We start from the raw sequence: 27,640 nt of genomic DNA, 5'->3' as shown, positions 1-27,640 counted from the left end.
TCCACTGATGAAGACATGGATGCCTCATGGTATGGTGGAGTATGCAAAAATGGCCAACTTTAGGCACCTCCTCTACTGAATCTTTTGGCATTCAGTCTCAGTCACAATCTAGCATATATGAAATTGCAAGTCTTTTCCAGACTCCTCTCACTCTGGCTGTCTGGGTACCTTTCTAGCTACCAAAGAGGCTGGATGCCTGTTGAGTTGAGCGGCGAATAGAAAATATCGTGTGTAATTGCTGCCTATTCTTTGGGTGCTGAAATGTGTCGTTTTTTTTCCATTAAAACGTCGGAGCTCCAGTCGGCCCACCACACTACTCGTCGTCGCTCAACTCCATTGTAAATCGTTGAGTTTAATGTGGAACGAGTGACTCCTCGCCTATCGGAGCGTTTAATCACTGTGTTGGACTTCGCAAACATACTGAAAACGTCACCGTCGTCAACTCAAGTTCTTACTCCTAAAATGTATTCGATTATATTTACTAGCTAAGTTTAAACCCACACTTCGCAAGTTCTTAAAAAAAACATTCAGCACGAAAATGGACAGCAGCTATTTTGGTGCATCACAAACTACGTCCGGAAGGATTCTGCCAATTGCCGTAAATTCAGTCCTATGAGATACCTTAAAGGCCCAGTGCAGTCAAACACGTGATATTACTGTGCTTTATATATATCCCGACTATGAGGTTGAAATAACACTGGGAAATTATGAAAATGCACTTTTAGTCAGAGAAATTACATTTAGCTAAGAGGCTGTTTTTGTTAATTTGACAATTTTAATGATTTAATTAATTTGTTACAAATAAGAAATTATTTGATATTGAGATAAAAACGTCCGCATTGGACCTTTATGCACAATGTCCATCTGATGCAGATGTTTCGCTGTGTCTAGTCCCCATTTTCTGTACTTGAGGCACTTGCTTCGCTTTCAACTTGCTAAAAGATAGCTAGTTGGAGTCTGTGTGTACTTATGTTGGTACCACCGCAAGGTAAAGCAATGCAGGATAAGAAATATTGAATGCATGCGGTACAGAGAATGCACCACAACCTAGTACGGCACCGCCAAAGTAGCGTTGCGGACTTCTCCATTGAAAATGAATGACCTCCGTGGAACAGAAAGAGCTCGATGGATCTGGTGGATATGAGGCGTTAACGCTTCGAACACAATAGTACGCAGCATCTGGATAAGTTCAACATTCACCTTCTGCAACCATTGCTGTCAAACCGTCTACGCACACCGTTTAAATACCGATAAATCCAATGTATGCACTGCACCTGCAACGCAATGTCGCAAGGCAAACGCAGCGTTTCATTGGAAATGTATGTAATTCTGCTGTACCAAAATGCCAAAAGCTGTCGGTGTGTCCAAAGCCTGAAGGTCCTTTAAACTGAATTTTGACTGCACTGGGCCTTTAAAATATCCAATCTGTGGGAAGATCTCAAATGTAAATTTATCGCATCATCCTCGCGTCCTCTCTTCTCTTTCTCGAAACCCATTGGAGGAGACGATCAGAGAGGAGGGACTTCTGGCTTTCTTGTCCAATGGGTTTTGAGAAGGATACGCGGAGAGAAGGCGCAAGTAGGTAGAAATTGAGATCTTCCGGTGATTCGAGTCTCGAGCGAGTTAAACTTGTGAGGTCATTATGACAGACAGTAGCGATAGTGGGGAAAAAACAAACAAGATACAACCTGAAAGTCGTGTCGACTGAGACGTTCGATACTGAAGTCTGAAGATTTTATTCAGTGGGAGCTACCTTGAAAATATAGAAAGGCCACCAATACTGGACAAGATAAACACATGTTCAAAGAACGGAAAGCGGATGCGTAACGAAAAAAAGCTCCTCCTATTTCTGGTGGTGACTTCACTTCAATGCAGGTGGTAGAGTGTCGAATCGAATGAATTTAGAAGCTTCGGAGCGTTAGCTTTGTCGCGAGATAACTTTGAATATTAAGGGACGGTTCATGAGCAAGTAGCTTAACCAATAAGCGTGTTAGATAGTAATCTAACTAAAGTTATTTTAAGGCCACTTGAGTCTCGCCTGGAAGTTGGCACTGTGATTGTATAACTAGCTAATGTTAGCATGCGAGTTCGACCACATATCAGCAGGTAGCTAGCATTAGGAAACCACTATTTTTAACTGAGGATTTCCCTGCCGTAAAATTGGAATTGTTATAAGTGAACCCGCTCTCTCAAACCAAATCAGAACAATGTTATCGAACGCTCAGAACCAGAACCAACCGGCTTTTCCGAACCAGCAACAACAGCAAGCGCCAAATCTGAACTCTGCCCCCTTTCCTCCGTTTTTCGTCAAACCCCACAACCCTCTTCAGATAAAAAAGAATGCCATAACTGACGACTACAAAGTTACAAGTCAAGTCCTTGGCATGGGCATAAATGGGAAAGTATTGGAGATATTCCAAAAAGGAAGTGGAGATAAATACGCTTTGAAGGTAAATGTGTTTTGTGCATTCTTGTGATTTTGAGACTATACTAAAACGTAAACCGTCCAAGTGAAACAATGTCATTTTAAAGAATGGGGCTTTTATAGCCGTGCATATTTGAGAACTCAATCGAGTATGATTATTTCCCCCCCCCCCATCCCACTTATGAATGACCAATTATGGTATTGTACTGCCATTCTGCAAAAGGTCTTTCATTTGGACAGAAAAAATGCTTAGGAATTCCTCAAAACATACCCACGCTTTTCAAAGCACACAATGCACCACCTTATTCCATTTCCAGAGTGGCAGTTGAATAAGTTCACGAGTGTCACTTGCTACTTTGTTACCGTATAATGTTATCAATGTGATTGCTCTATCTGAAGGCGAGAGAAACGCACACCTGGTTAGCCAGCGGCGCTGGCTAGCGGAGTATAATATTGGAAAAAGAAAAGGAGAGCTCCATGCAATCATTTTATAACCAACATTTCGACCCTGTCAAAGTTGGTTATAAATGTATTGCATCGGAGCTCCTAGGGTGTGCAGCTCTCATTTTCTTTATCAATGTGATATAGCCTAAGCCTAGATTTGTATTTATTTTTTACCTAGATTTGAAGTGTAATAGGTCTGTTGCACTGACACACTGACTGTTTTCAGTGTGAGTACATTTACATTTTATTGTGTTCAAGTTTTCAATTCCATTTGAGTGAGAAAGAAATCTGTTTACTACTATACTGCTCACAAGAGAGCAGACCAGAGTACCTCCGTGGCATAGTTAATCTCTTGTGGGTGCCACTTCCTCTGAGGCCCTGACTCTACACTAGAAATCCTATGATTCATATCCGACCATCAGGATGGCTGATAGAGCAAATCATTGCTCTTGATTACATTAAGGTCAGCCTCTCCTCTCACTTTAAAATGGGAAAACTTTCTGATCCTATTTGAATGTCTGTATTTAGGCCTAGTTGGTGCTGTTGTTTAGTATCAACATTGCTTTCAACCAGGGCTTTTCTTTGCTGGTGTTCGTGATCGTCATACCGCAGCTGTCATTCTGGTCCCCAAATAGCTCTGGCCTCTTGTCTACCCTGAAGCAGATACGGAAACTAACAAAAGGTCTTCTGCTGCCATTATTTGACTTACTGTCGGCCTATTTATATAACGTAGTTAAATAGTAATTCTGTGTCTTTGCCCTGACATTATTGACTTAGTAGGCTGGGCTTCAGGTACAGGCATATTCAGCAACTGTCAAATTCGATGAGTCACGAATAATCCATTGTTTGTGAAAATATGTTTCGGAATAAAACTCATCTGTTTATTTTGTGCTATCAGCTTTTATAACAGGTTCCCAGGAAAATTTGCAGAAAAAGGCTGTTTAAAAAAAAAAATGTATGACAACTGTTATTTCTGAAATTCAGAAACTCATATACCACTCATTTGTTCACTTCAGTGCATTGTTCTTTGTCAACCCTAAAATAATTTCTAGATCATTGACAGACTTGAAACAAACAGATGTCCCATGCTAATTTCTAGGTTTCCCAGATAAGCCCTAAACAATAGCAGCATCCTGCCACCTCTCTCCATTCACCTCACACACTCCTCATCTCACAGACACAGTCTTATGTTCTTTCATTGCCCCTCGGGGCAGTGTTTCTGCCTGCTGAGCCCCAGTGTTAGCCTTCAGGCAGAGATAATTGAAAATTGATAACTTCCCCACATATTTCCTCAGTCTGCTCCTCTGGGATCTATTGGTCAGCCCTGATGCATGTATCCTCCTGCTCTGATTGGGCAACTGGGGTTGGTGGCATTGTGATGCTGAGCACAGCTTGACTTTGCAGTGGAGATGAGGATGAGGTGTCAGATGTGTATATGGCAGCGGTGTCAAACTCATTCCATGGAGGGCCTAGTATCCAGCTTGTATCACATCCAGGCTGTGATTGGCAGTCCCATAGGGCGGCGCGCAATTGGCCCAGCGTAGGCCGTCATTGTAAATAAGAATTTGTTCTTAACTGACTTGCCTAGTTAAATTTAAAAAAATAAAAGTGTCTGCAGGTTTTTCCATTTCAATTAAGCCCTAGACAACCAGGTATGGGGAGTTCTTACTAATTAGTGATCTTAATTCATCTGTCAAGTGCAAGGGAGGAGCGAAAACCTGCTCTCGGCCCTCTGTGGAATGAGTTTGACACCTCTGGTATATGGGTTTATTGATCAGCTTGTAATGTTGTATTGTGACTAGCTCGGTGATATGGATAGAAATCTATATCGCAATAAATTGACAGAATTAATAACGATACTTTTAACTTAAAAAAAAAAAAACTTTTATACTACTAGTTTGTAGCCATCAATTGTCCCATTAACAATAACCCATATTAGCAAGCTTATTTTGAACTTCACATTTCTCTAGTATAGGCTACTTATTGTAATGAACGATATCAGGAAAATGCTCACGATAAGTGGTCGTTGCAGTTCATTTTCGGTTTATCCCCCCCAGCTCTAATTGTGACCAGGGCTTTGACTGTCAGGCCCCTTAAGCTGGTATGCTGTAGAAGGGCTTCATTCAGTGTTGCATTTTATAAATTGCCTTTAGGAGGAATTGCACAAGAACAGATGTCATTCTTCCTTTCCCATATAGTCTATATAAGGCTAAAGATTTATATATTTGAATAAAGACTCAAGATCATGAACCTCTGAATATTTGTGACCTCTCAAATCCTTCCTTTTCTACTGCGTCCAAAGTCTTGAGGATGAGCGCTTTGCTTTTAGGCTTAGTCTACACCCTTTCCTCCACTGCCCGGGCCAGGCTAATACTATTAGGCCTAATGGGGATAGAGAGAAGAGCACATGTTCCCTTTACAACATTTGAGTAATTGGCCACTGCTTTGTTCTTACTCTACCTTAAAGCGCAACTGAAAGCAATAAACAACTTTTCTGATCAAAAACGGCCTATGTGGCATCGATATTAGACAAACGTTTATTCTAGTGTCAAAATTGACTACGAAGTAAATAGCATAATTTTGGTCAGTTTCATCCAAAATTTAGTTTTGTCATGAGTTACTTCAGGGTTGGGTTTTGATTTTGACAATGCTCACTTGCCCACTAACACCAGGATACACAGCTGCGGTGATTTTGCTCTACACAATCCTACCGCAGAACGCACAGACAGTAGGACAGACCAGCCCAGCAGCATTGTGCACTTACTTGATGTAAAATTGAGTGACAAAAACCTCTGCAAAAATGTCAATTAATTACTTTTTAAAATGCATTTTTTAGGTATCTTAGATTCATTCTGATGATTTTGAGGAAGTGATACTGGCTTTGTTCCTATGTCTCATGGGTGGACTAACACCATTAACTGCCACATCGAACCCCCCAGATTGAAATCTTGTTTTTCTTTAAAGAGCAACAGAGAGAACATGCGGAATTGGTGCGTTTATTCGCTCAAAGTCGAGTTATTCTACGATCTGAAGCTGAAAGGTTTGCTATTAGTAACCCCGTCCCTGCTGTCTCTTCCTTCCTTGCTTGGCCCGTCCTAATACTATTAGCTGGTGGAGAAAAAGCCGATGTCTAAAGCATAAAACAACCTGAGAATCTGACTGTTGGTAGGTGCATCACAGTAGGAGGCCTTCTTTTGCTAGAACAAAATATGTACCTGCTGTGTACCGACGAACCTGCCGTTTTTACTTGTGGATTCACAATGCTCAGCAGTGGTCAATAACTTGACTTTGAGCCAATCAGAGGGCGTGAATCTCCGCGTGGGGGAGCTGACAGCATTGTTCTAACTAAAACAATAAAGCTGCAAAAAAAATCTAGAGCAGTACTTAACATCTTTTATGTCTAAGGAGTTTTGTCCTTGAATTATTTTTTTTATCATGTTTGTTTATTAGCTAGCTAATGTTAGCTTGCTAACTGAGCACGGTAGTGACACACACTACTTATGAAATGAATGGGGTGGTAAGTGCAGCACAATGCACACAACACTCAATGCTTTACCATGCTAGCTATCTGGCCACTGTAGCTAGTAACATAATTAAATCACAATAGATTAGTTTCCATGAAGTAGCTGGCTGAAAAGAGTCAATGCATTGTCTTTACCTAGCTAGCACAACAGCTAGTGAGTCATGCTAACGTTACCAAAAATGTATATATTATATATGAATGTGATTATGGATATTGAATATAATTGTTTCTTTGTGATCTCGCTAGCTTGTTATATCAGCTAGCTAGCAAACATTGACTAGACCAGGGGTATTCAACTCGTACCCTACGAGGACTGGATCCTAATGGTTTTCTGTTCTATCTGATTAATTAAATCAACCTGTCCCAGGTCTAAATCGGTCCTGGATTTTCGAGGAGAACAATGAAGAAAGGCTGAGGAACTGGCTTCAAGGTCCAGAGTTGAGTTTGAGGGAACTAGACCCTAAAAGCAACACAGACATCCATTGCCAAATAATGCTACTGCCACCTGGTTTGAAGTATTTTAACAGGGCTTTGGCTGACGACTTTAAGGTCTTTGCTGTGTGAACACAAAAGACATCGACTGCCGACACTGTACAGAGGTACAGAGTACTGCAAACATTTTGACGGTCCTTCCGGTGTGTCTGAGCTCTAAAAGTAGCCTGGCGCAAGAGTCCAGAGATGACTGGGGGATTATTCGGTCTGGATTCGTACAGCACCATGCTCCACGCAGACACTCCGCTTTTATTGGGCAGGTGTCCTGAGACGGGGCAAACCAGAGGAGAGACCTCCCTGGAATGACGAACCACCATTTTAGATGGCCTTTCCCTCTTTGGATAGGTGTTTGCCTACTAGCCTAGCCTCAGATCTGTATGTGCTTTAGCCTCTGATTATCAAGTGGTCTCTTGAGCATAGTACTGTATGAATCGCCTGCTGTGTGTGTGTATATATGTGTGTCAGAGATTCTGTGCTGGAAATGGAACAACATTGCCCTTCCCGACAGTGTCCTTTCAGGGGCTGTTGTGTAAGCAGATTCTTCCCTGTCTGCAAATGCCTGTCGGTATACGGAGGGAAGATTCTTCCCGTATCTCTGCCAATGGCTAGGCTGTCTGTGAGGAGGGAAGAGACTCCTTCCCGTTTTTGCCTGTATGAATTATCAGCTAACCGGTATAGCAGAATACTGAATCTTACGATTAAAACTGACTGGGCTGGTAGTGGTCTCCACTTATATATATTTTTTTATATATATATATATATATATATATATATATATATATATATATATATATATATATATAATATTTCAGTAGACCTGAAATTTGGTCGGTGCCAAAAATTATTTGGTCGGAACATTGGTCACGACATCTAAACAATATAGATTTTGCGACTAGTGATGCACCAACATGACATTTTTGGCCGATATCGATGTCCGATTATTTTCTTTGCCAAAAAAACCCAATACCGATATAACCAATTTTTCAAATTTTTGTGACCTTTTTCAGCGTTCTAGTACAGTTAAATAGTTAACACACACACACACATGGACGCAGCGGTCTAAGGCACTGCATCTCAGTGCAAGAGGCGTCATTACAGTCCCTGGTTCAAATCCAGGCTGTATCACATCAGGCCGTGCTTGGTCTGGAGACCCATAGGGTGGCGCATAATTGGCCCAGCGTCGTCTGGGTTTGGCCGGGGTAGGACGTCATTGTAAATAAGAATTTGTTCTTAACTGACTTGCATAGTTAAGTAAAGTTACTCACACCACACTGACCATGCCGTTTGCGTGTCAAACTATACACGTCAAATAACTAGAGGTTATTTATGATTTTTCAATGCCGATACCGATTTACTGGAGGACCAAAAAAAGCAGATCCCGCTTTAATCTGACAATTCTTTAAAATATAAATGTGTGTCTGTATATAATGACAATTACAACAATACTGGATGAACACTTATTTTAACTTAATGCATCAATAAAATCAATTTAGTCTCAAATAAATAATGAAACGTGTTCAATTTGGTTTAAATAATGCAAAAACAAAGTGTTGGAGAAGAAAGTAAAAGTGCAATATGTGCCATGTAAAAAAGCTAATGTTTAAGTTCCTTGCTCAGAACATGAGAACATATGAAAGCTGGTGGTTCCTTTTAACATGAGTCTTCAATAATCCCAGGTAAGAAGATTTAGGTTGGCGTTTTGTTATAGGACTATTTCTCTATACCATTTGAATTTCATATACCTTTGACTATTGGATGTTCTAATAGGTACTTTAGTATTGCCAGCCTAATCTCGGGAGTTGATAGGCTTGAAGTCATAAACATTGCGAAGAGCTGCTTGCAAACACAGTAAAGTGCTGTTTGAATGAATGCTTACGAGCCTGCTGCTGCCTACCACCGCTCAGTCAGACTGCTCTATCAAATCATAGACATAATTATAATAACACACAGAAATACGAGCCTTAGTTTCCAGATTTGACCATATTAATGACCTAATCATTTCGAAAACAAAACATTTATTATTTCAGTGAAATACGGAACCGTTCCGTATTTTATCTAACGAATGGCATCCATAAGTCTAAATATTGCTGTTATATTGCACAACCTTCAATGTTATGTCATTGAATTAGAAAATTAGTTAAACGAGCCAGACGGCCCAAAATGTTGCATATACCCTGACTCTGCGTGCAACGAACGCAAGAGAAGTGACACAATTTCCCTAGTTTAATATTGCCTGCGAACATGAATTTATTTTAACTATATATGCAGGTTTTAAAAAATATACTTCTGTGTATTGATTTTAAGAAAGGCATTGATATTTATGGTTAGGTTCATTCGTGCAACGATTGTGCTTTTGTTAAATCATCCCCCGTTTGGTGAAGTTGGCTGTCTTTGTTAGGAGGAAATGGTCTTCACGCATGTTCAACGAGCCCAAACTGCTGCATATACCCTGACTCTGTTGCACAGAACGCAAGAGAAGTGACACAATTTCTCTAGTTAAAATAAATTCATGTTAGCAGGCAATATGCAGGTTTAAAAATATATACTTCTATTGATTTTAAGGAAGGCGTTGATGTTTATGGTTAGGTACATATTGGTGCAACGACAGTGCTTTTTTTGCGATTGAGCTTGTTAAATCATCACCCGTTTGGCGTCGTAAGCTGTGATTCAATGATAAATTAACAGGCACCGCATCGATTATATGCAACGCAGGACAAGCTAGATAAACTAGTAATATCATCAACCATGTGTACTTAACTAGTGATTATGTTAAGATTGATTGTTTTTTAATAAGATACGTTTAATGCTAGCTAGCACCTTACCTTGGCTCCTTGCTGCACTCGCATAACAGGTAGTCAGCCTGCCACGCAGTCATCTCGTGGAGTGCAATGTAATCGGCCATGATCGGTGTCCAAAAATGCCGATTACCGATTGTTATGAAAACATGAAATCGGCCCTAATTAATCGTCCATTCCGATTTAATAGGTTGACCTCTACAAATAACACTATTTGACATGTCAAATAAGCTCGTTGACCAATCAGGACCTGAATGACTGCACGTCACATAATTTAATGTCTGTTTCTGTTTCAGTAGCTATAGCTAGGTATCATCTAAAATAACCCTTATTTATAAGACAGTTCTTATTTCATTAATAGTGGTCGGACCATCTATATGAAGCTATCCACAATAGTGGACTTTGCGATTAGCCTTCAAAATAAAAGTATGTAATTGACAGTGACGCAAATGAATACAAATAGTATAGTTTTGCCATAATTGAATAGATCATGCTAAATAAGGTTGGAATGTTATATAAAATCAACAAAAGACAATTTTGTTAATTTGACAATGTTGAAATCACACTGGATGTATTATACTTTAGAATTGCATTGGGGCATACTTATTTCACAGCCTTACCCCCATGTCATTGAGCCACATTCTATAGGTATGAGTCTACTCAGTGACATCCAGAAAACATTAGCATCGTAGCTCTTATTGCGGGACTCTGAAACAACGGCGTTGAGCTACATTTATTTTCAAGCTATGTGTATTGAACACTTTGCGGTCTGATAACTCCTGGGCAGGACGTTGGGGGGAAAAAAATATTGGGTATTGAGTAGACAGATAACCCATTTCATTGATCCCCAATCCTTAGGTAAAGCTGTACAGTGCAATATGAATGTCCATACACCCCCCAAATATGGTGACTGGGGAGGTGATTTCACATGTTCACAGTCCCGCGATAAGAGATACAATGCTAATATTTGCGTAAACTCTTCAGTTGTGTTCTGTAGGTGTCACCGAGTAGACTGATACCGCATTTCATTGCTTCATGTTCCAACATTGTGTAACATTATCTAGTCTAAATATGGCATGATTCCACCAATTGTAACCTTCTGCGGCACTTTCAAAGAGGGACTTTTATTTTGAAGGCAATCGCAAATTCCACTTGTGCCTAATCCTTATTATGGCTAGCTTCACAACCCAGTCTGGTCCGAGCCTCACTAGCCAGATGAAGCTAGCTGGCTGCTTATAACGTTAGCTTTGGGCAACAGGGTTAAGTAGCTGGCTAGCTATTTATTTTCATGAACTGAAGTTCAATTTCAGTAATTGAACAACAAGTGACTACCTAGCTAATACTTACTCACAAGGATTCCTAAATCATTGCTAAGAATAATGAAAATGACTGGAGTTTCTACTGGTCATTGTTTTCAGACTGGTTGTATTTGTGCTAGCTAGGTACCAAGCTAAAGCTAGCTAGCTAACCCGGAAGTTGTGGTCAAGCAAATATTGCTTTATTACCAGCGCGATATTGTAAACACATCCTTCGTGGCCGGTCTTTGCTTGTTTGCAGACTTTTTTTGTACAGCTTTGACAGTGTTACTGATAGTAGTAGTGGCGCCTGGCCTGCACGTGCAAATTCTGCACACACAACATTCTATAATAAAACTGTTATTTGATGTGTCAAGTTAAAGGCTTATTTAACTTATTTATCAAATAGTGTTATTTGACGTTTATCTTTTTTAGACCCAAATGGCATTCCATAGTATGTTGTGAAGCTAATAGCAGTGACGCTATTACTGTGTAACTCTGGTAGGGAAACATCTGAAAAATAGGGCCCTTGGTAGTGTGTACCGGTGCTCGACCAGTCACGAAAGCCAACCTCAGCGACGACAGAGAACGGTTGATTGTCAAGTGCAATGAATTCCATCATCTTGCCGATTTTAAGGGATTTCGCCTTTGAGTTGTCTCGCGGAATTTTTTTTTTTACTCTTTCAAATGACTGCTTGATCCACACAGCAGACATTGTGTGCTAGGTTAGAGATGCTGTTTTGCAAGTGTAGCGCAAAATTTTATGTGGCATCATTACGTCATGTATATCGGTATGCACCTCAGCTTTGACATTGGTTTTGCACATCGGCATTAAACTAGATCTCGGGCCGATACTGATGTTGGCATTTTTAGCTAAACTTGAACGTTGTGAAAATCATCTGCAACTGTGAACATTGAGGCTGTTCCTGCTTCAATTAGTTTTGTGGCCAAGTAGACTACTGTGGCTATTTGATCATAGTGTAGGCCTACCAGAGTGGCCTACCATAAAAACTGTGGCGAAAATGCATCCCATATAATTTTAACATGGCAGTAGCTGTTCTATCATTCAGCCTACAGTAGCAGCCAATGTGTGGTGTTTATTGTAGGCCTACATGGGGCGGCAGGGAGCCTAGTGGTTAGAGCTTTGGACTAGTAACTGAAAGGTTGCAAGTTCATATCCCTGAGCTAACAAGGTACAAATCTGTCGTTCTGCCCCTGAAAAGGCAGTTAACCCACTGTTTCTAGGCCGTCATTGAAAATAAGAATTTGTTCTTTGTTAACTGACATGCCTAGTTAAATAAAGGTAAAATAAACATTCCATGAGACATTTGAAAAAAAACCATGCAGGCTTGACATTAACCTGTTTATCCGCTTGTCCTTCAGACAAGGTGACTCAACATGTTTGGTTTGCATGAAACCACTTTACAAAATATAATAAACAGAATCAGACACATTATGCTACCCCTCTGTCTATTGGCTACTTAGCTTATTCAAGGCTGTCTCAAAATACAACACTGCCCCTAACAAAACAGATCTTTACCTGACTCGCTTTTCAAAGATGTCTAGAAATGAGCACATTTTGTGCAATTTGTAGGACCACTGCTGTAAACAGGCCACAAAAAAAAGTTAATGGCACAGATCCATATATGGCAATGGTCTATTTGCATATAAGCCTACTGCAGCTCTGATTGGCTATGCCGCACCGGTCTGTGTAGAGTACAGGCTGAATTGTGTGCAATAAAATCCTACTCCCATGCCTTCTGCCGACAACATTTTTATTTTATTTTTATTTTACCTTTATTTAACTAGGCAAGTCAGTTAAGAACAAATTCTTATTTTCAATGACGGCCTAGGAACAGTCTCTTGCATAGTTTGTTTCGGTATGTTTTGTTGAAAGTGGCTAATATTGCATTGATTCGATCACAATTGACACTGTGAAGGGAAACATTGATAGTGTTAACTAACAGGGAAAACTCTTGAGTGAATTTCAATCAAAAAGTTGAGTGAATTTCAATCTCCTGCTTCTCTCAATGGGCTGATATTTATTCTGCGCTTTGTGTAGTTCTCATTGCAAGGCTCAGGTGTCCCATAAACATGTCTGACGTGTGTGGGTACATACGCGTGGTTGGTGTGTGTTATGCTGAGGGAATGACAGTGCCAGCTGTACAGAGCCCCCTCCTCCCAGGGATACTGAATGACGTCAGGGAGTGACTCTTGTTTGTTGATGTGCAAGTGGGTAGGCTACAAATTAGGGTTTGGCGATATCCAGATTTTCATAACTCATACTGTTTCTGTATCAAACCGGGTACACGGTATTACTGGAAGTGCACGCAAGGGCCACCATTACATTTAATTTTATATACAGTACCAGTCAAATTCAGACACCTACTCATTCCAGGGTTTTTCTTTATTTTCTACATTGTAGAATAATAGTGAAGACATCAAAACTATGAAATAACACACAAGATAATGTAGTAACCAAAAAATTGTTAAACAACTCAAAATATATTTGATTCTTCAAAGTAGCCACCCTTTGCTTTGATGACAGCTTTCCACACTCTTGGCATTATCTCAACCAGCTTCATTAGGTAGTCACCTGGAATGCATTTCAATTAACAGGTGTGCCTTGTTAAAAGTACATTTGTGCAAATTCTTTCCTTAATGCTTTTTACCAAATTGCTCTATTTGGTAAAAGACCACATCCATATTATGTCAAGAACAGCTCAAATAAGCAAAGAGAAACGGCAGTCCATCATTACTTTTAATGAATGAGGCCTTCATGGTCGAATTGCAGCAAAGAAACCACTACTAAAGGACACCAATAAGAAGATACTTGCTTGGGCCAAGAAACACGAGCAATGGACATTAGACCGGTGGAAATCTGTCCTTTGGTCTGGAGTACAAATTTGAGGTTTTTGGTTCCAACCGCTGTGTCGTTGTGAGACGCAGAGTAGGTGAATGGATAATCTCTGCATATGTGGTTCCCACCATGAAGCATGGAGGAGGAGGTGTGATGGTGTGCTTTGATGGTGACACTATCAGTGAATAATTTAGAATTTAAAGGCACACTTAACCAGCATGGCTACCTCAGCATTCTGCAGTAATACACCATCCCATCTGGTTTGTGCTTAGTCCCACTGTCATTTGTTTTCAACAGGACAATGTCCCAACCCACCTCCAGGCTGTGTAAGGGCTATTTGACCAAGGAGAGTGATGGAGTGCTGCATCAGATGACCTGGCCTCCACAATCACCCGGCCTCAACCCAATTGAGATGGTTTGGGATGAATTGGACCGCAGAGTGAAGGAAAAGAAGCCGACAAGTGCTCAGCATATGTAGGAACTCCTTCAAGACTGTTGGAAAAGCATTCCTCATTAAGCTACTTGAGATAATGCCAAGAGTGTGCAAAGCTGTCATCAAAGCAAAGGGTGGCTACTTTGAAGAAACTCAAATATAAAATCTATTTTGATTTAAAACTTTTTGGTTACCACATGATTCCATGTGTTCTACAATGTAGAAAATAGTAAAAATAAAGAAACCCTTGAATGAGTAGGTTTGTCCAGACTTTTGACTGGTACTATGGATGGATGGATTTTTATGCACAGAACAATTTTGCCAAGATGCTTTACCTTGACATCTAGCCACTTAGATAGCATGTTAGCAAACCAAATGCATAGCTGGAGCTTTAACATCTTAGATTTCTTATAGTTATAAATAACTTAGTTATAAGCAGGGGCGTAGCACGCACCCCCGGTATTGAAAATCATTCAGTTGGTATTTTGAAATACCCTGATAAACAGTATATCGCCCAAGCCTATTTCGTACAGTAAACAGCCAGGAGGACACAACACCACTGACACCTTGGGCCTCGAACCTCCGACATGCATTAAGTGCGAGCTCTCTTTAAGCCTACAAGTGCTGTTCACTTGTAAAATCAATTTTCCTACTTTTTAGTTGCTTCGAATTTCTGCATGTTCTGGTTTAGTGCAAAGGACGAGTTGCATTAAGTCAATATCAGGAGTCAAAGGTACTGGATAATCCCACATTCATACAATACTTTATTGAGGAGAATAGTGTTTGGTCTTACATTCCAGAAGAGCCTTAAAGTGGAACTGACAGCGTTTTAAGTACTTAGCAAATATGAAAGACAATCATAATTGTCCATGACTTCAAATTCCCAGCTTATGCTGCTAAACCAACTTTTTATAAGAGGTTTTTAAAAATAGGTTATATCAGGTTGTAAATCACAGCTGGACTGGTACATTGTTTGCTGCCTCCACCCATTTGGGATGCACTGTTTGTCAGAAAAACAGAGGAATGTAACGAATTCTGTGAATGTCAATACAATCAAATTAGCAAGGGCAGTGATAACATGATTTAATAGGCTAGTATATCTATTTATGTAGCTATTTACTTAGGCTCTTGTGTTTTTAGCTTGCTAACGTTAGCTAGCTAGCTGCTGGGAGGATGTCATGTCATTGGAGGACTGGGTGAGTGACCAACTTTTTCCACTCATATTGTTTTTCGGTGGCTACAGCTAGAGATGCAGGTGTCATTTGGTTTGCTAGCAAGAAATGTGAATTGCTTTGCTAGCTATGCTGCACTTGAATGACTGCTATCCATTTGGTCATATTCAGCCAGTGTTGCGAGTTAGTAACATGTTAACAGCCTAACCAGCTCTGCTAGGGTGAGAAATGGTCAGTGAAGTGTTCTCTCCTTTGTCTGGAAGTATCTAGCCAACTTTAGCCATTTAGCTTTGGTGCTTGACTGCCACTGTTAGGAACGCTGGGATCATACCCCACCATCTACTTTACTGGAGTGTGAGGCCAGTCACGGCCTAACTACATTTAAATGACCTTCATTATTCCTGTTCTTCTATCCCCAAGCCTACTGACACACTGGAGGAAATTTATAAAAAAATAACTTTGGTTGTCAATCCAATGTATTTGGCATCAATCAAATGGGCGAGCAGGCAAGTTCACATTATTGTCAAAACATGGTTTGGGACAAGCATGCATTGGTGGGACAAGCATGCATTGACAGGCAAGCTGCATAAGGAAGATTAGGCTACGCCATTGTTTATCAGTGCTATTTTGACAGCCAACTAGCTGAAAAGATTGAGAGGGTTTCGCTAATGTTCACTTGTTAGTTTGACTCATCTCGCTCTGGCTTGCATTAGTTGATGTGTGTACCTGAGGGAGAGCGAGCCAACCTTTTTCATGGTGGTTTGATCAATAGGACTGTAAAGTTCCCAAATGTAAGGGGACTCCTGTGGTATTTGCAGAAATCCATTCGGGTGAATTTTGTGGCTTTTCACGAATGCCTTTGAGCTAAAGTTGCACTGTTGCTACTGCCTGTACACACAGTCCATTTCAAAGTGACTGATGGCAGGCCTGTGTGGCAATGGCTTATTTGCATAAAGGCCTACTGTATCTCTGATCGGCTATGGCACACCGCTCTGCATAGACTCAGGTCTTGGATAATACATTTTATTTATTGCCGTGTTTAACCCTTAGCCCACAATGGTAGCTTGACTAGGTCTGTTGGTGTGACCGTATTACCCCCACACCTGCGGTCATGAAGGCAGTCAAATTCCGTGTGACCGTTTAGTCATGGTAATTAGGCTTCTCCAAGCTCTGCTGCTGCTGCTGGTCATTAGTAAGTTTGGTAGGCTACTAACTGCCTGGTACTCAGCACTCTATTGTCCAGTGGTGGAAAAAGTACTCAATAGTCATACTTGAGTAAAAGTAAACTTAATTGAAAATGACTTAAGTCACCCAGTAAAATACTACTTGAGTAAATGTCTAAAAGTATTTGGTTTTAAATATACTTAACCATCAAAATTAAATGTTATTGCTGAAATGTAGTTAAGTATCAATAGTAAAAGTATACATTTCAAATTTGTTATATTAACTAAAACATATGGCACCATTTTTAATTATTTTTAATTACTGTTTACGGATAACCCGTGTTACAGTCCAGCACTCAGACATAATTTACAAACGACTCATTTGTGGTTAGTGTGTCCGCCAGATCAGATGCCGTAGGGATGACCAGGGATATTCTCTTGATAAGTGTATGAATTGGACCATTTTCCTGTCAAAATGTAGCTAGTACTTTTGGGTGTCAGGGAAAATGTATGGAGTAAAAAGTAAATTTATTTTCTTTAGGAATGTAGTGAAGTAGAAGTTGTGAAAAATACCCCAAAAAACTACTTAAGTAGTACTTTTACCCTACTGCTATTGTCCCTCTAATCATATTGTCCCTGACATCAATGCAAATGTTACGAAAATCTAATCAAACACTTCATGAGGGCTCATGTTGCGCAACATTTCAATAGTCTATGTAATTGTGCGAGAGAACAGCGGGATGGCCTCTACTAAAAAGAGGGGGATCAACTTTCTATAGACTAGGCATTCTATATTTATTTATCTTACTTTCCTAATGTTAAGCGAATTTCTAATTTACAACGGGAGTATAGCCTACCTGGCTGGCATGAAAAAAAACCGCAGGGAAAAGTGTCCTCCATTCGCTATTAAGTGCATAATGACATTTCCGCTGCCCGTTTCGATAGAGGTGCATGATAATGGTCCATTCTAAATCAAAACAAATTTCACATTGTTTTTTTTTGTATATGTAAAGACGACGAGATTAAAATCAAGAATAGTCTGATAGGCTAATATTGTCACCCTTAACTTATATATATTACTTGTGAATGATGCCCAGCATAGGAAACAATGCATTTTTTGTGACTTTTTCTAGTCATAGTCACACACCTCATGTAGCAAGCCCATAGGCCTATATGTTTTAATAAGCTTTAGTGATACAAAGTGGCCAAATAACTTCTTAAAATTAAGTACATTAATCCGCTTTACAGGGGTGTAGAGCATAACTGGCCTAAATAAGCAGCGTGTGAGTTTCAATTTTGGGAAAGATCAACGCACATTTTCATTATAAAAGGCATTACATGCCGAATTGCATTTGCGGTCACTTTCGATAATTGTGTTTTCTGCTAATGGAACATTTGCGCTTATAGCCATCTACCATGTGTGCATTGCTGCGCGTATAATGTGAAGACATTTGAAGCTAAACGTTTTGATCTGTTGCGTTAGCCACATTGTGTAAAAAAGTTTCTTTTTTTTATGATAGTTCCCAAATTAATACAACCTCTATCGCATTCCGCAACTGTCCCAGACTATGTTTGGAATATTTATTTCTCGGACAGAATAGAATAGGTCGACCTTTGTACTATGGGGGATAGTGGAATGAATTAAGCTAGTGTTTTTGCTATTCGTTAGGCCTACTCATCTTGTTCGCTGACAAAGTAAACATGGACAGTTTTTCCAATATCTTCAATATGCACCTCGGAATTGGATAAGAACACGTAGTTGCGTCCCCGATGTGTCTGCCTTCACTTGTAGCCTGTTAGAAAGACCCAATCATGTGATGGAGCGTGCAGCACTCAGGGAGAAGGCCACAACGGCCACTGGCCGCAAAAGGCATGTATTTTTTGTATTTTTTTTAGGGTGCATTACAGCCACACAAAGGGGATGCAGCTGTGAGATTCTAGGCATTATCAAGTGCTTGTGAAATTGTGAATGAGTGACTGATATAGAGTGTAAAACCTGCACAAAAAACATGCTTTTCAAACAACTTTTCAAATCGTCATTAGTCTCATCATACAGCCTTACAATGTATAAAAAATCAACATATAGCCCAACATTTGTAGAACAACTAAAGTTACATGAATCATTCTAAATTAAGCATAAAGAGGAATACCTATTTCACAGAATAGCCGCATGTGCGCACATCCTCAAATCGTTTGGAGAAAATATCCTTTATATTTTATTTAGCTTTGTTCAATGTAATGCAACTGAATTCTAAGCAAATCTTGTCTGCTAAAATTGTGTAGCACACAACCATTTGGCGTAGCCAGATCAGGACCTAACATAAGGACAACTCAGAGTATGCAATCATGTACTTCTGAAATATAAATTTTCTTCACAACTTGCTTCTTTAGACCTGTCTAAAATGAGCAATGGATTTATTGTGTAGGTGTAGGCTATATAACATGACTGTATTAGACTTTTAAAATGTAGATGTTCCAAAGGTCTTCATCAGTGGCTTGTGTGTAAGCCAGTAGAAGCTTAATGTTTTTATGTTCATTAAGTCAGTTAAAAATCAAATCAAATTTTATTTGTCACATACACATGGTTAGCAGATGTTAATGCGAGTGTAGCGAAATGCTTGTGCTTCTAGTTCCGACAATGCAGTAATAATCAACAAGTAATCTAGCTAACAATTCCAAAACTACTACCTTATAGACACAAGTGTAAGGGGATAAAGAATATGTACATAAAGATATATGAATTAGTGATGGTACAGAGCGGCATAGGCAAGATACAGTAGATGGTATTGAGTGCAGTATATACATATGAGATGAGTATGTCAACAAAGTGGTATAGTTAAAGTGGCTAGTGATACATGTATTACATAAAGATGCAGTAGATGATATAGAGTACAGTATATACATATACATATGAGATGAATAATGTAGGGTATGTAAACATTTATATTAGGTAGCATTGTTTAAAGTGGCTAGTGATATATATTTTAAATTTCCCATCAATTCCCATTATTAAAGTGGCTGGAGTTGAGTCAGTGTGTTGGCAGCAGCCACTCAATGTTAGTGGTGGCTGTTTAACAGTCTGATGGCCTTGAGATAGAAGCTGTTTTTCAGTCTCTCGGTCCCAGCTTTGATGCACCTGTACTGACCTCGCCTTCTGGATGATAGCGGTGTGAGCAGGCAGTGGCTCGGGTGGTTGTTATCCTTGATGATCTTTATGGCCTTCCTGTGACATCGGGTGGTGTAGGTGTCCTGGAGGGCAGGTAGTTTGCCCCCGGTGATGCGTTGTGCAGACCTCACTACCCTCTGGAGAGCCTTACGGTTGTGGGCGGAGCAGTTGCCGTACCAGGCGGTGATACAGCCCGACAGGATGCTCTCGATTGTGCATCTGTAGAAGTTTGTGAGTGCTTTTGGTGACAAGCCGAATTTCTTCAGCCTCCTGAGGTTGAAGAGGCGCTGCTGCGCCTTCTTCACGATGCTGTCTGTGTGGGTGGACCAATTCAGTTTGTCTGTGATGTGTACGCCGAGGAACTTAAAACTTACTACCCTCTCCACTACTCTTCCATCGATGTGGATAGGGGGGTGTTCCCTCTGCTGTTTCCTGAAGTCCATGATCATCTCCTTAGTTTTGTTGAAGTTGAGTGTGAGGTTATTTTCCTGACACCACACTCCGAGGGCCCTCACCTCCTCCCTGTAGGCCGTCTCGTCGTTGTTGGTAATCAAGCCTACCACTGTTGTGTTGTCCGCAAACTTGAGGATTGAGTTGGAGGCGTGCGTGGCCACGCAGTCGTGGGTGAACAGGGAGTACAGGAGAGGGCTCAGAACGCACCCTTGTGGGGCCCCAGTGTTGAGGATCAGCGAGGTGGAAATGTTGTTGCCTACCCTCACCACCTGGGGGCGGCCCGTCAGGAAGTCCAGTACCCAGTTGCACAGGGCGGGGTCGAGACCCAGGGTCTCGAGCTTGATGACGAGCTTGGAGGGCACTATGGTGTTAAATCCCGAGCTTTAGTCGATGAACAGCATTCTCACATAGGTATTCCTCTTGTCCAGATGGGTTAGGGCAGTGTGCAGTGTGGTTGAGATTGCATCGTCTGTGGACCTATTTGGGCGGTAAGCAAATTGGAGTGGGTCTAGGGTGTCAGGTAGGGTGGAGGTGATATGGTCCTTGACTAGTCTCTCAAAGCACTTCATGATGATGGAAGTTACCTTAGCTTTCTTGGGAACAGGAACAATGGTGGCCCTCTTGAGACCGTGGTGTTACCGTGAGACCGACCGTTATTTTCTTGACAATCACTGGCTGATTAAATTTTGTGAATGCCACAGCCCAAGGTATGACCATCTTAAAACAATTCCATATGTTAGCTTAGAAGCCGTGAGGGTGTATATGAAAAGATTTGATTAACATTTCATGTTGCTTAAACACTGTCAGTTATACTTTTAAATGTCAGTCTGTCTCTGTGTGTGTTCCTGAAGCCTTTCCCTACCATGAAACTGCTCTGCTACACGTCACTATTAACTGGCCTCTACACTGTTCATGTCTCAGGATGTGACACAGGCTAGTGGACGTTAATCACTTAAAGTAATATAGTTTACAGCCAGCTTAATCTGGAGGAAGAACACGTTGGAGAATTGATGCCAATCCAAGATTCTCTTTGATTAATGCATCTGACTGTAAAGTGTTTACAGTGTGTTTTGTTTACTAGCCTGTCGCAGCAGGCACGGCGAGGGTTAAGCCTTTACCTTATTCACCAGCTTGGTGTTTCATATGGTATTGTTCTTGCACTCCAAAGTTGTAAGTAAAGTCTTTAGGTTGCGTAAGGCTGCCTCCGGAGCAGTAGCATCTGGGAAGAAGGGAAATGTTATTATAATGTCTGAGGCTGCCGTAATCAGATCTGAATGGCAGAGTCAGGGAAGTGACTACCTCTGGAAGGCTTTTGTTCCGTCATTGTTTGAGGTCTTCTCTAAACTCGTAGTAAACTGATGACTGATTGAGGAAAAGCCACTGCGTTGTTTCTCATTTAGAAACAAAGGTGACAAGTTAGACACTGAAAGTTTGAGACCCCTGGCCTGATGCATCCTCAGTAATTGAGGAAATGGTACACTAGTCACTGGTTGAGGAGAAATCTAGACTACGTAACCTTTTTTGAAAGATGTCAGCAGCTCGGCTCTGTGTGGTTTACCATAAGCTTGCGTCATTGTTGGTTATTAGTTCAGGCCTAAAAATCCCCTTCTGATGCTCGGTAATTCTGACTGTCTGTCATATTGCTTTCACTTTTATGTAGAAAGCCTACAGTCTGTTATAATCAGTGGTGATGAGAAAGAAGCCATGAAGATGAGTTGTAACCTCTGATTCCATCCTCACCCTTCTCTCATCTCCTCCCTCTCTTCAGATGCTGCAGGATTGTGCGAAGGCTCGTCGGGAGGTAGAGCTGCACTGGAGGGCATCGCCCTGCTCTCACATTGTACGCATCATGGACGTCTACGAGAACCTCTACCAGGGCAAAAAATGCCTGCTCATTGTCATGGAGTGGTAGGTCACGCATGCGCGCGCACACACACACACATCCTTTTAGCCTATGTTATTCAATGTTTTTTCTATCTTTTAGCATGGATGGCGGTGAGCTGTTTAGCCATATTCAAGACCGAGGGAACCAGGCATTCACAGAAAGAGGTAAAGGCATATTTTTCCAAATTTTTGGACCGTTTGAATGTCTCCCTTCAATCCTCTGGTATTCAACTTTTCACTCGCTCAGTTATGCCTTGAACTCTTTCTCCTCTCTCCCACCCCCTATCTAGAGGCCTCTGACATTATGAAGAGTATAGGTGAAGCCATCCAGTACCTGCATGCCATTGATATTGCTCACAGAGACATCAAGGTAAAGCCTGTCTGAACAGAATTATACTGTATATGCCTTCAGGCAGAACAAATTTTATGTACATGTTTAGTCAAAAAATGTAATGCTATTTTCTTATCTCTCAGCCAGAGAATCTGTTGTACACCTCCAAAAGGCCAGACGCCCTCCTCAAACTCACAGATTTTGGGTTTGCAAAAGAAATCACCACACTCAACTCCCTGGCAACGCCATGCTACACCCCCTATTATGTTGGTAAGGGCATGCCCCTCGGTCTGCATGCTTGCTGTTCAACATGCTTGCTGTCTCTGTGATTTATAATACACCCTAAATCTTGTTGGTGTAATTATTCATGAAGATCTCAATGCCATTAATTTACTATGTTCTTTAAATATAATGCTTGGATTTATTTAGTCTTGGTTTTTCTCCCTCCTTTATCTCAGCTCCTGAGGTTCTTGGTCCAGAGAAGTACGACAAATCCTGTGATATGTGGTCTCTGGGCGTCATCATGTATATTCTGTAAGTGATACAAAATAGTTTGACAGCATGAATCAATTCCCAATAGCAGCATTTACAGGACGTAGCATGTTTTGGTTTGTGTAAATGTTCCTCTCCGCCTCTCTCCCCAGGCTGTGTGGATATCCTCCCTTCTACTCCAACCATGGCCTGGCCATCTCCCCAGGGATGAAGAGACGCATCAGGAACGGACAGTACGAGTTCCCAAACCCAGAGTGGTCTGACGTGTCTGAAGAAGGTAATAAAAAGAAGCCAGGGGTATTTATATGGGCCAAATTCAAAATGAATATCATGACATTGATGGGAATTATGTATAAAAACAATATACATTTTGATTTCACATACACTGGATAGGTGTAGTTTTAATCCTGTATGAATTGCTTACAATAGTTGTAACTCTGATTTCCTCTGTTTTCTCTCTCTCAGCCAAGCAGCTGATCCGCCACTTGCTGAAGACTGAGCCCACCCAGAGGATGAGCATCACAGAGTTCATGAACCACCCCTGGATCAATGTAAGCACAGCACCCCTCTGTGTTCCCCCTAATTTACCCTTTGGGCTAGGTGGTACACCCATTGAGCAACTGTTGCTGCAGTGTGTTTTGATCACAATGTAATAGTACAAGGTTATTATTAACAAATGTGCACAGAATCAATACACTGTGGAGGATTTTTATTTTTTAAGTACTACTGAAGTTATTTTTTGTGATATCTGTACTTCACTATTTATATTTGACAACTTTTACTTCACTATTTTTCTAAATAAAATAATGTACATTTTATTTCAATGCCTCTGATCTGTCGGACTCACTAAACACATGCTTCGCTTGTAAATTACGTTGGAGTGTGCCCTTGGCGATCTATAAATAAATAAATGGTGCTGCCTGGTTTGCAGTGGAGTAAAGTATTTAAGTAAAAAAATACTGCAAAAAAAAAGTATTTTAAAGTATCTTTACTTTACAATTGATCTTTTTGACAACTTCACAATTTACTTTTTACTCCATACATTTTCCCTGACACCCAAAAGTACTCATTGCATGTTGAATGCTTACTTAGCAGGACAAGAAAATGGTCCAATTCACACACTTATCAAGAGAACATCCCTGGTCATCCCTACTGCCTCTGATCTAAACACAAATACTTTGTTTGTAAATTATGTCTGAGTGATAGTGTGCCCCTGACTATCCGTACATAAATAAAAAACAAGAATAGTGCCATCTGGTTTTCTTTAATATAAGGAATTTGAAATTATTTATACTTTATTACTTTTGATACTTAGGTATATTTTAAACCAAATACTTTTACTCAAGTAGTATTTTACTGGGTGACTTTTACTTGAGTAATTTTCTATTAAGGTATCTTTACTTAATAGTAAACCCGGGGTGGGCCGGGTGACGCTGGGCCAATTGTGCGGCGCCCTATTGGACTCCCAATCACAGCCGGTTGTGATACAGCCTGGAACCGAACCAGGGTCTGTAGTGACACCTCTAGCACTGAGATGCAATGCCTTAGACCGCTGTGCCACTCGGGAGCGCTACTTATCAAGTATCCTCCAAGAGTTTCTGAATACTTTTCACATTTCCAGTTTGCTCCTATATTAACGTGCCTTGGTTTGAGACAATGTGTTCTCTAAAGCTATGTGCTAATGCTAACCCATGCTGGTCTTCCTGCAGCAGTCTATGGAGGTCCCTCAAACCCCTCTCCACACCAGCCGTGTGCTGCAGGAGGAGCAGGACGTCTGGGAGGAGGTCAAGGTGAACACATGCACAGACACTGGCACTGTAGTGATTTGATAGCGTTCTTTCTGCTTCTGACTTGGATCCACACGGCTGATTGAGCACAATAATATCCTACTCTAGACTGTACAACATAGAAGCAAACACTCTACACAATTGCGTATTCACTTCTTTGGATTTTCTCTGTGCTTTACACATGATTTGAAATTGTTTCTGTGATATGCTAATAATGTTTATATTTTTGTTACTAGGAGGAAATGACAAGTGCCTTAGCAACCATGAGAGTGGACTATGAGCAAATCAAAATCAAGACCATCAAGGACTCGACCAATCCGCTGCTGATGAAGAGAAGAATGAAGGCAAACAAAGCACTCACTGAAACACCGGGCCTGTGAAACACACACACACACACTCATGCGGTGAAAGAGAGCTAATAGGACAAGCAGAGATTGCTAAGGGGTGAAAGTCAGAATCTCAAGAAAAATTTTTCCATTTTAGTTTTTAACTTAATTTTTATCAGTTTTATTCTCATCGTTTTACCCCCTTTAATCGTTTTTTTTTTAACATTGCCATTCAAGGTAAATAACTTTTTTTGTCTGCAAAGAGATCAGATGGTTATCACATGGTATCTGTGAGGCAGTGGGTTTTGTTGTTGTTGATCACTATATGCGAGCCGACAGCACTGTAACTAATTCAGTATCTGACCCATCTCTGTTCTGTGTTCTTCAATGTTGATTCCCCTCAGTATTGGCCACATGGTTCTCATGATGATACTGTTGTGGGTAAGTAGCTTAGAGACCATGGAAGCATCCAGTTATACTGTGGTTACCCCTGCTTTAAGGACATGGCTGTGTCTATTTTTTTTTTTCTTCTGCTATGCACTGGAAACACTACCTGTGCACTGAAGGGCCACATTAGTTAACTCTTCACAATGGGGGATGCAATGTTTTCTGTTTGTTCATTTGTATGTATTTTAGTTTATTGCTTTAGTTGTCATTCGTTGTATATACTTATTCACACCAACGGTATTCATTTTCTATTTGTTGTGTTTTTGTTTGCCATGAACTCTTTGCTTTGTTTTAGATTGGACTTTTGAATTGTATGACTGAAATTTAATGGGTTTTCATTGTTGGTTGGGTTTGATATCTTAGCCAACACACCTGTAGCCAGAGCTATAACCACCACCATTAAAAGTGGACTGACTGTTTAGAAAAGAAGACTGTGTGCCTTGGGGACATTGGGCCGAATCCTTACTTGAGACCTGTGCACGTAGCCTAACTTTTCACACACCTCCCATTGATGTTATGCGTGATTGACACACATTCAAGGTCTGTGCACTAGTCTCAAATTTAGATTTTTCCCAATGTGATGACAGTGAGGGAATATTCAAGCCACCTTGTGGTAGACAGTAGCACAGGGACCTTGTTATCCAATATCCACCCCATAGAATGAGCTCACAAAAGCCCATAGATGGTGTAGCCCATGTCACTTTTCCTGATGAAAGTCACAGATTAATGCTGATTGCACTCTTTTGAATATTTTATCAGAGAATTCTCACTACTGAACTCAACAACATCAGTGTCACTAACTATCGGTTTCCACACATCAGCAATAGTGTTGTTCAGGGTTTCTGCTGTGGTAGGCGATGGGGAACACTGAGGGTAAGGGCACCATTGTAATGCATGGGGGTATGGCGGTACACATATGAAATGTAGCACATCTAGTCGCAAACTGCTCTACTAATGTCCTGGCTGTCTTTTACTGTGGATTAAAACTCGTACAAAGTCGCTTGTACTCTCAAAAGTGTTGATTGGTATGTGACTGGTGGTGTGCCAGAATCCTAAAGTAGCCTTGATGTCATACTGTGGCAATGTAAGATGTTCTCCTGTTTGTACAGCCCTTTACCACCCTCTGCTGTCATTGAGATGGAAAGACAAGCATTCAACCTCATACAGTCAACCTCTGATATATGCGTGACTTGGAGCGGATGATTTTGTGATGTAATGCAGGGTTCTAAGGCTACGTTTACACGGGCAGCTCAATTCTGATATTTTTACCACTAAATGGTATTTTGACCAATCACAGATCTTTTTCAGAACCTATTGAGAAACGTTGATTGGATAATGGCCAACAAGCTGCGCCAACCATAACTAAAAGTACAGCTGCCATGCTTGTAAACAAATTAGTGTTCAAAAACCTCATACTGAACAAAAATACAGACGCAACATGTAAAAGTGTTGGTCCCATTTTTCATGGGCTGAAAATTAGATAAATAACAATGTTTTTAATTGTTACCCGATTTTAAATTAATCATGTAACAATTAACTCATTAGGATCTGGGGCACCAGGAGAGTGATTCTTTAATGAGTTACCATCTTCCGAATTAAACTCTAAAAGCTCTTTACCTATCACGTCTATAAACAGTCAACTTATCAATCATAACCTCGTATCATATCATCATTCTGAATAGTTATAACCTTGCATCTGCAAAAACCCCAGCCTTACTTATGATTCAGTACTACACAAATTGGTATATTTATTTACTAACTAATTAAGTGAGAACACAGGATAAACATACACACTCTGCACTGGTTATTGACTGGAGACGTAATAACCTGAAAACAGGTCCCTAGTGGGCAACAACATTGATGCTTGTTAAAGAAGTGAGGGAGAGGGACAGAGACACTTAACATTGGTACATTCAGAAACTACTCTCACATACAGTATCCATATACCTTGCACACGAACCGCCGCCCGCTTTGAGTAAGAAATCATAAATGTATTTACATGTAGTTATGAACAGAATTACATAGTTGACTTTCCTTTCATTCACTCTGTAAGAAGCATCTTTGAAGATAGGCTAGCCAGATGGTTTGAGCAGAGTAACAGGATGTACATACTTAAATTCGCTTTCGAAGATACTTTCTTCGGACCGCTAAT

The 27,640-nt window shown here is 40.5% G+C and overlaps 1 protein-coding gene across 3 annotated transcripts; it reads left to right on the top strand.

Moving 5' to 3' along the window:
- Positions 1–871: 871 nt before the first annotated feature.
- Positions 872–26,487, top strand: LOC139368830 (MAP kinase-activated protein kinase 2-like). 3 transcript variants are annotated; one of them, XM_071108230.1, is made up of 10 exons: positions 872–2,450; positions 21,990–22,129; positions 22,206–22,270; positions 22,396–22,475; positions 22,580–22,706; positions 22,895–22,970; positions 23,081–23,205; positions 23,394–23,479; positions 24,638–24,718; positions 24,952–26,487. In XM_071108230.1, exons 1-10 carry the CDS (start codon positions 2,208–2,210, stop codon positions 25,093–25,095), a joined length of 1,167 nt encoding a protein of 388 aa, XP_070964331.1. In that variant the 5' UTR covers positions 872–2,207; the 3' UTR covers positions 25,096–26,487. The 3 variants fall into 3 exon arrangements, with proteins under 3 accessions (XP_070964331.1, XP_070964332.1, XP_070964333.1); XM_071108231.1 differs by having other exon boundaries at positions 1,551–2,450; positions 24,641–24,718; XM_071108232.1 differs by lacking the exon at positions 872–2,450 and adding an exon at positions 3,124–3,332.
- Positions 26,488–27,640: the final 1,153 nt, after the last annotated feature.

Source organism: Oncorhynchus clarkii, chromosome 16, assembly GCF_045791955.1.
Source record: "Oncorhynchus clarkii lewisi isolate Uvic-CL-2024 chromosome 16, UVic_Ocla_1.0, whole genome shotgun sequence".
NCBI lineage: Eukaryota > Metazoa > Chordata > Actinopteri > Salmoniformes > Salmonidae > Oncorhynchus > Oncorhynchus clarkii.
This window is presented reverse-complemented; position numbering and strand designations above follow the sequence as displayed.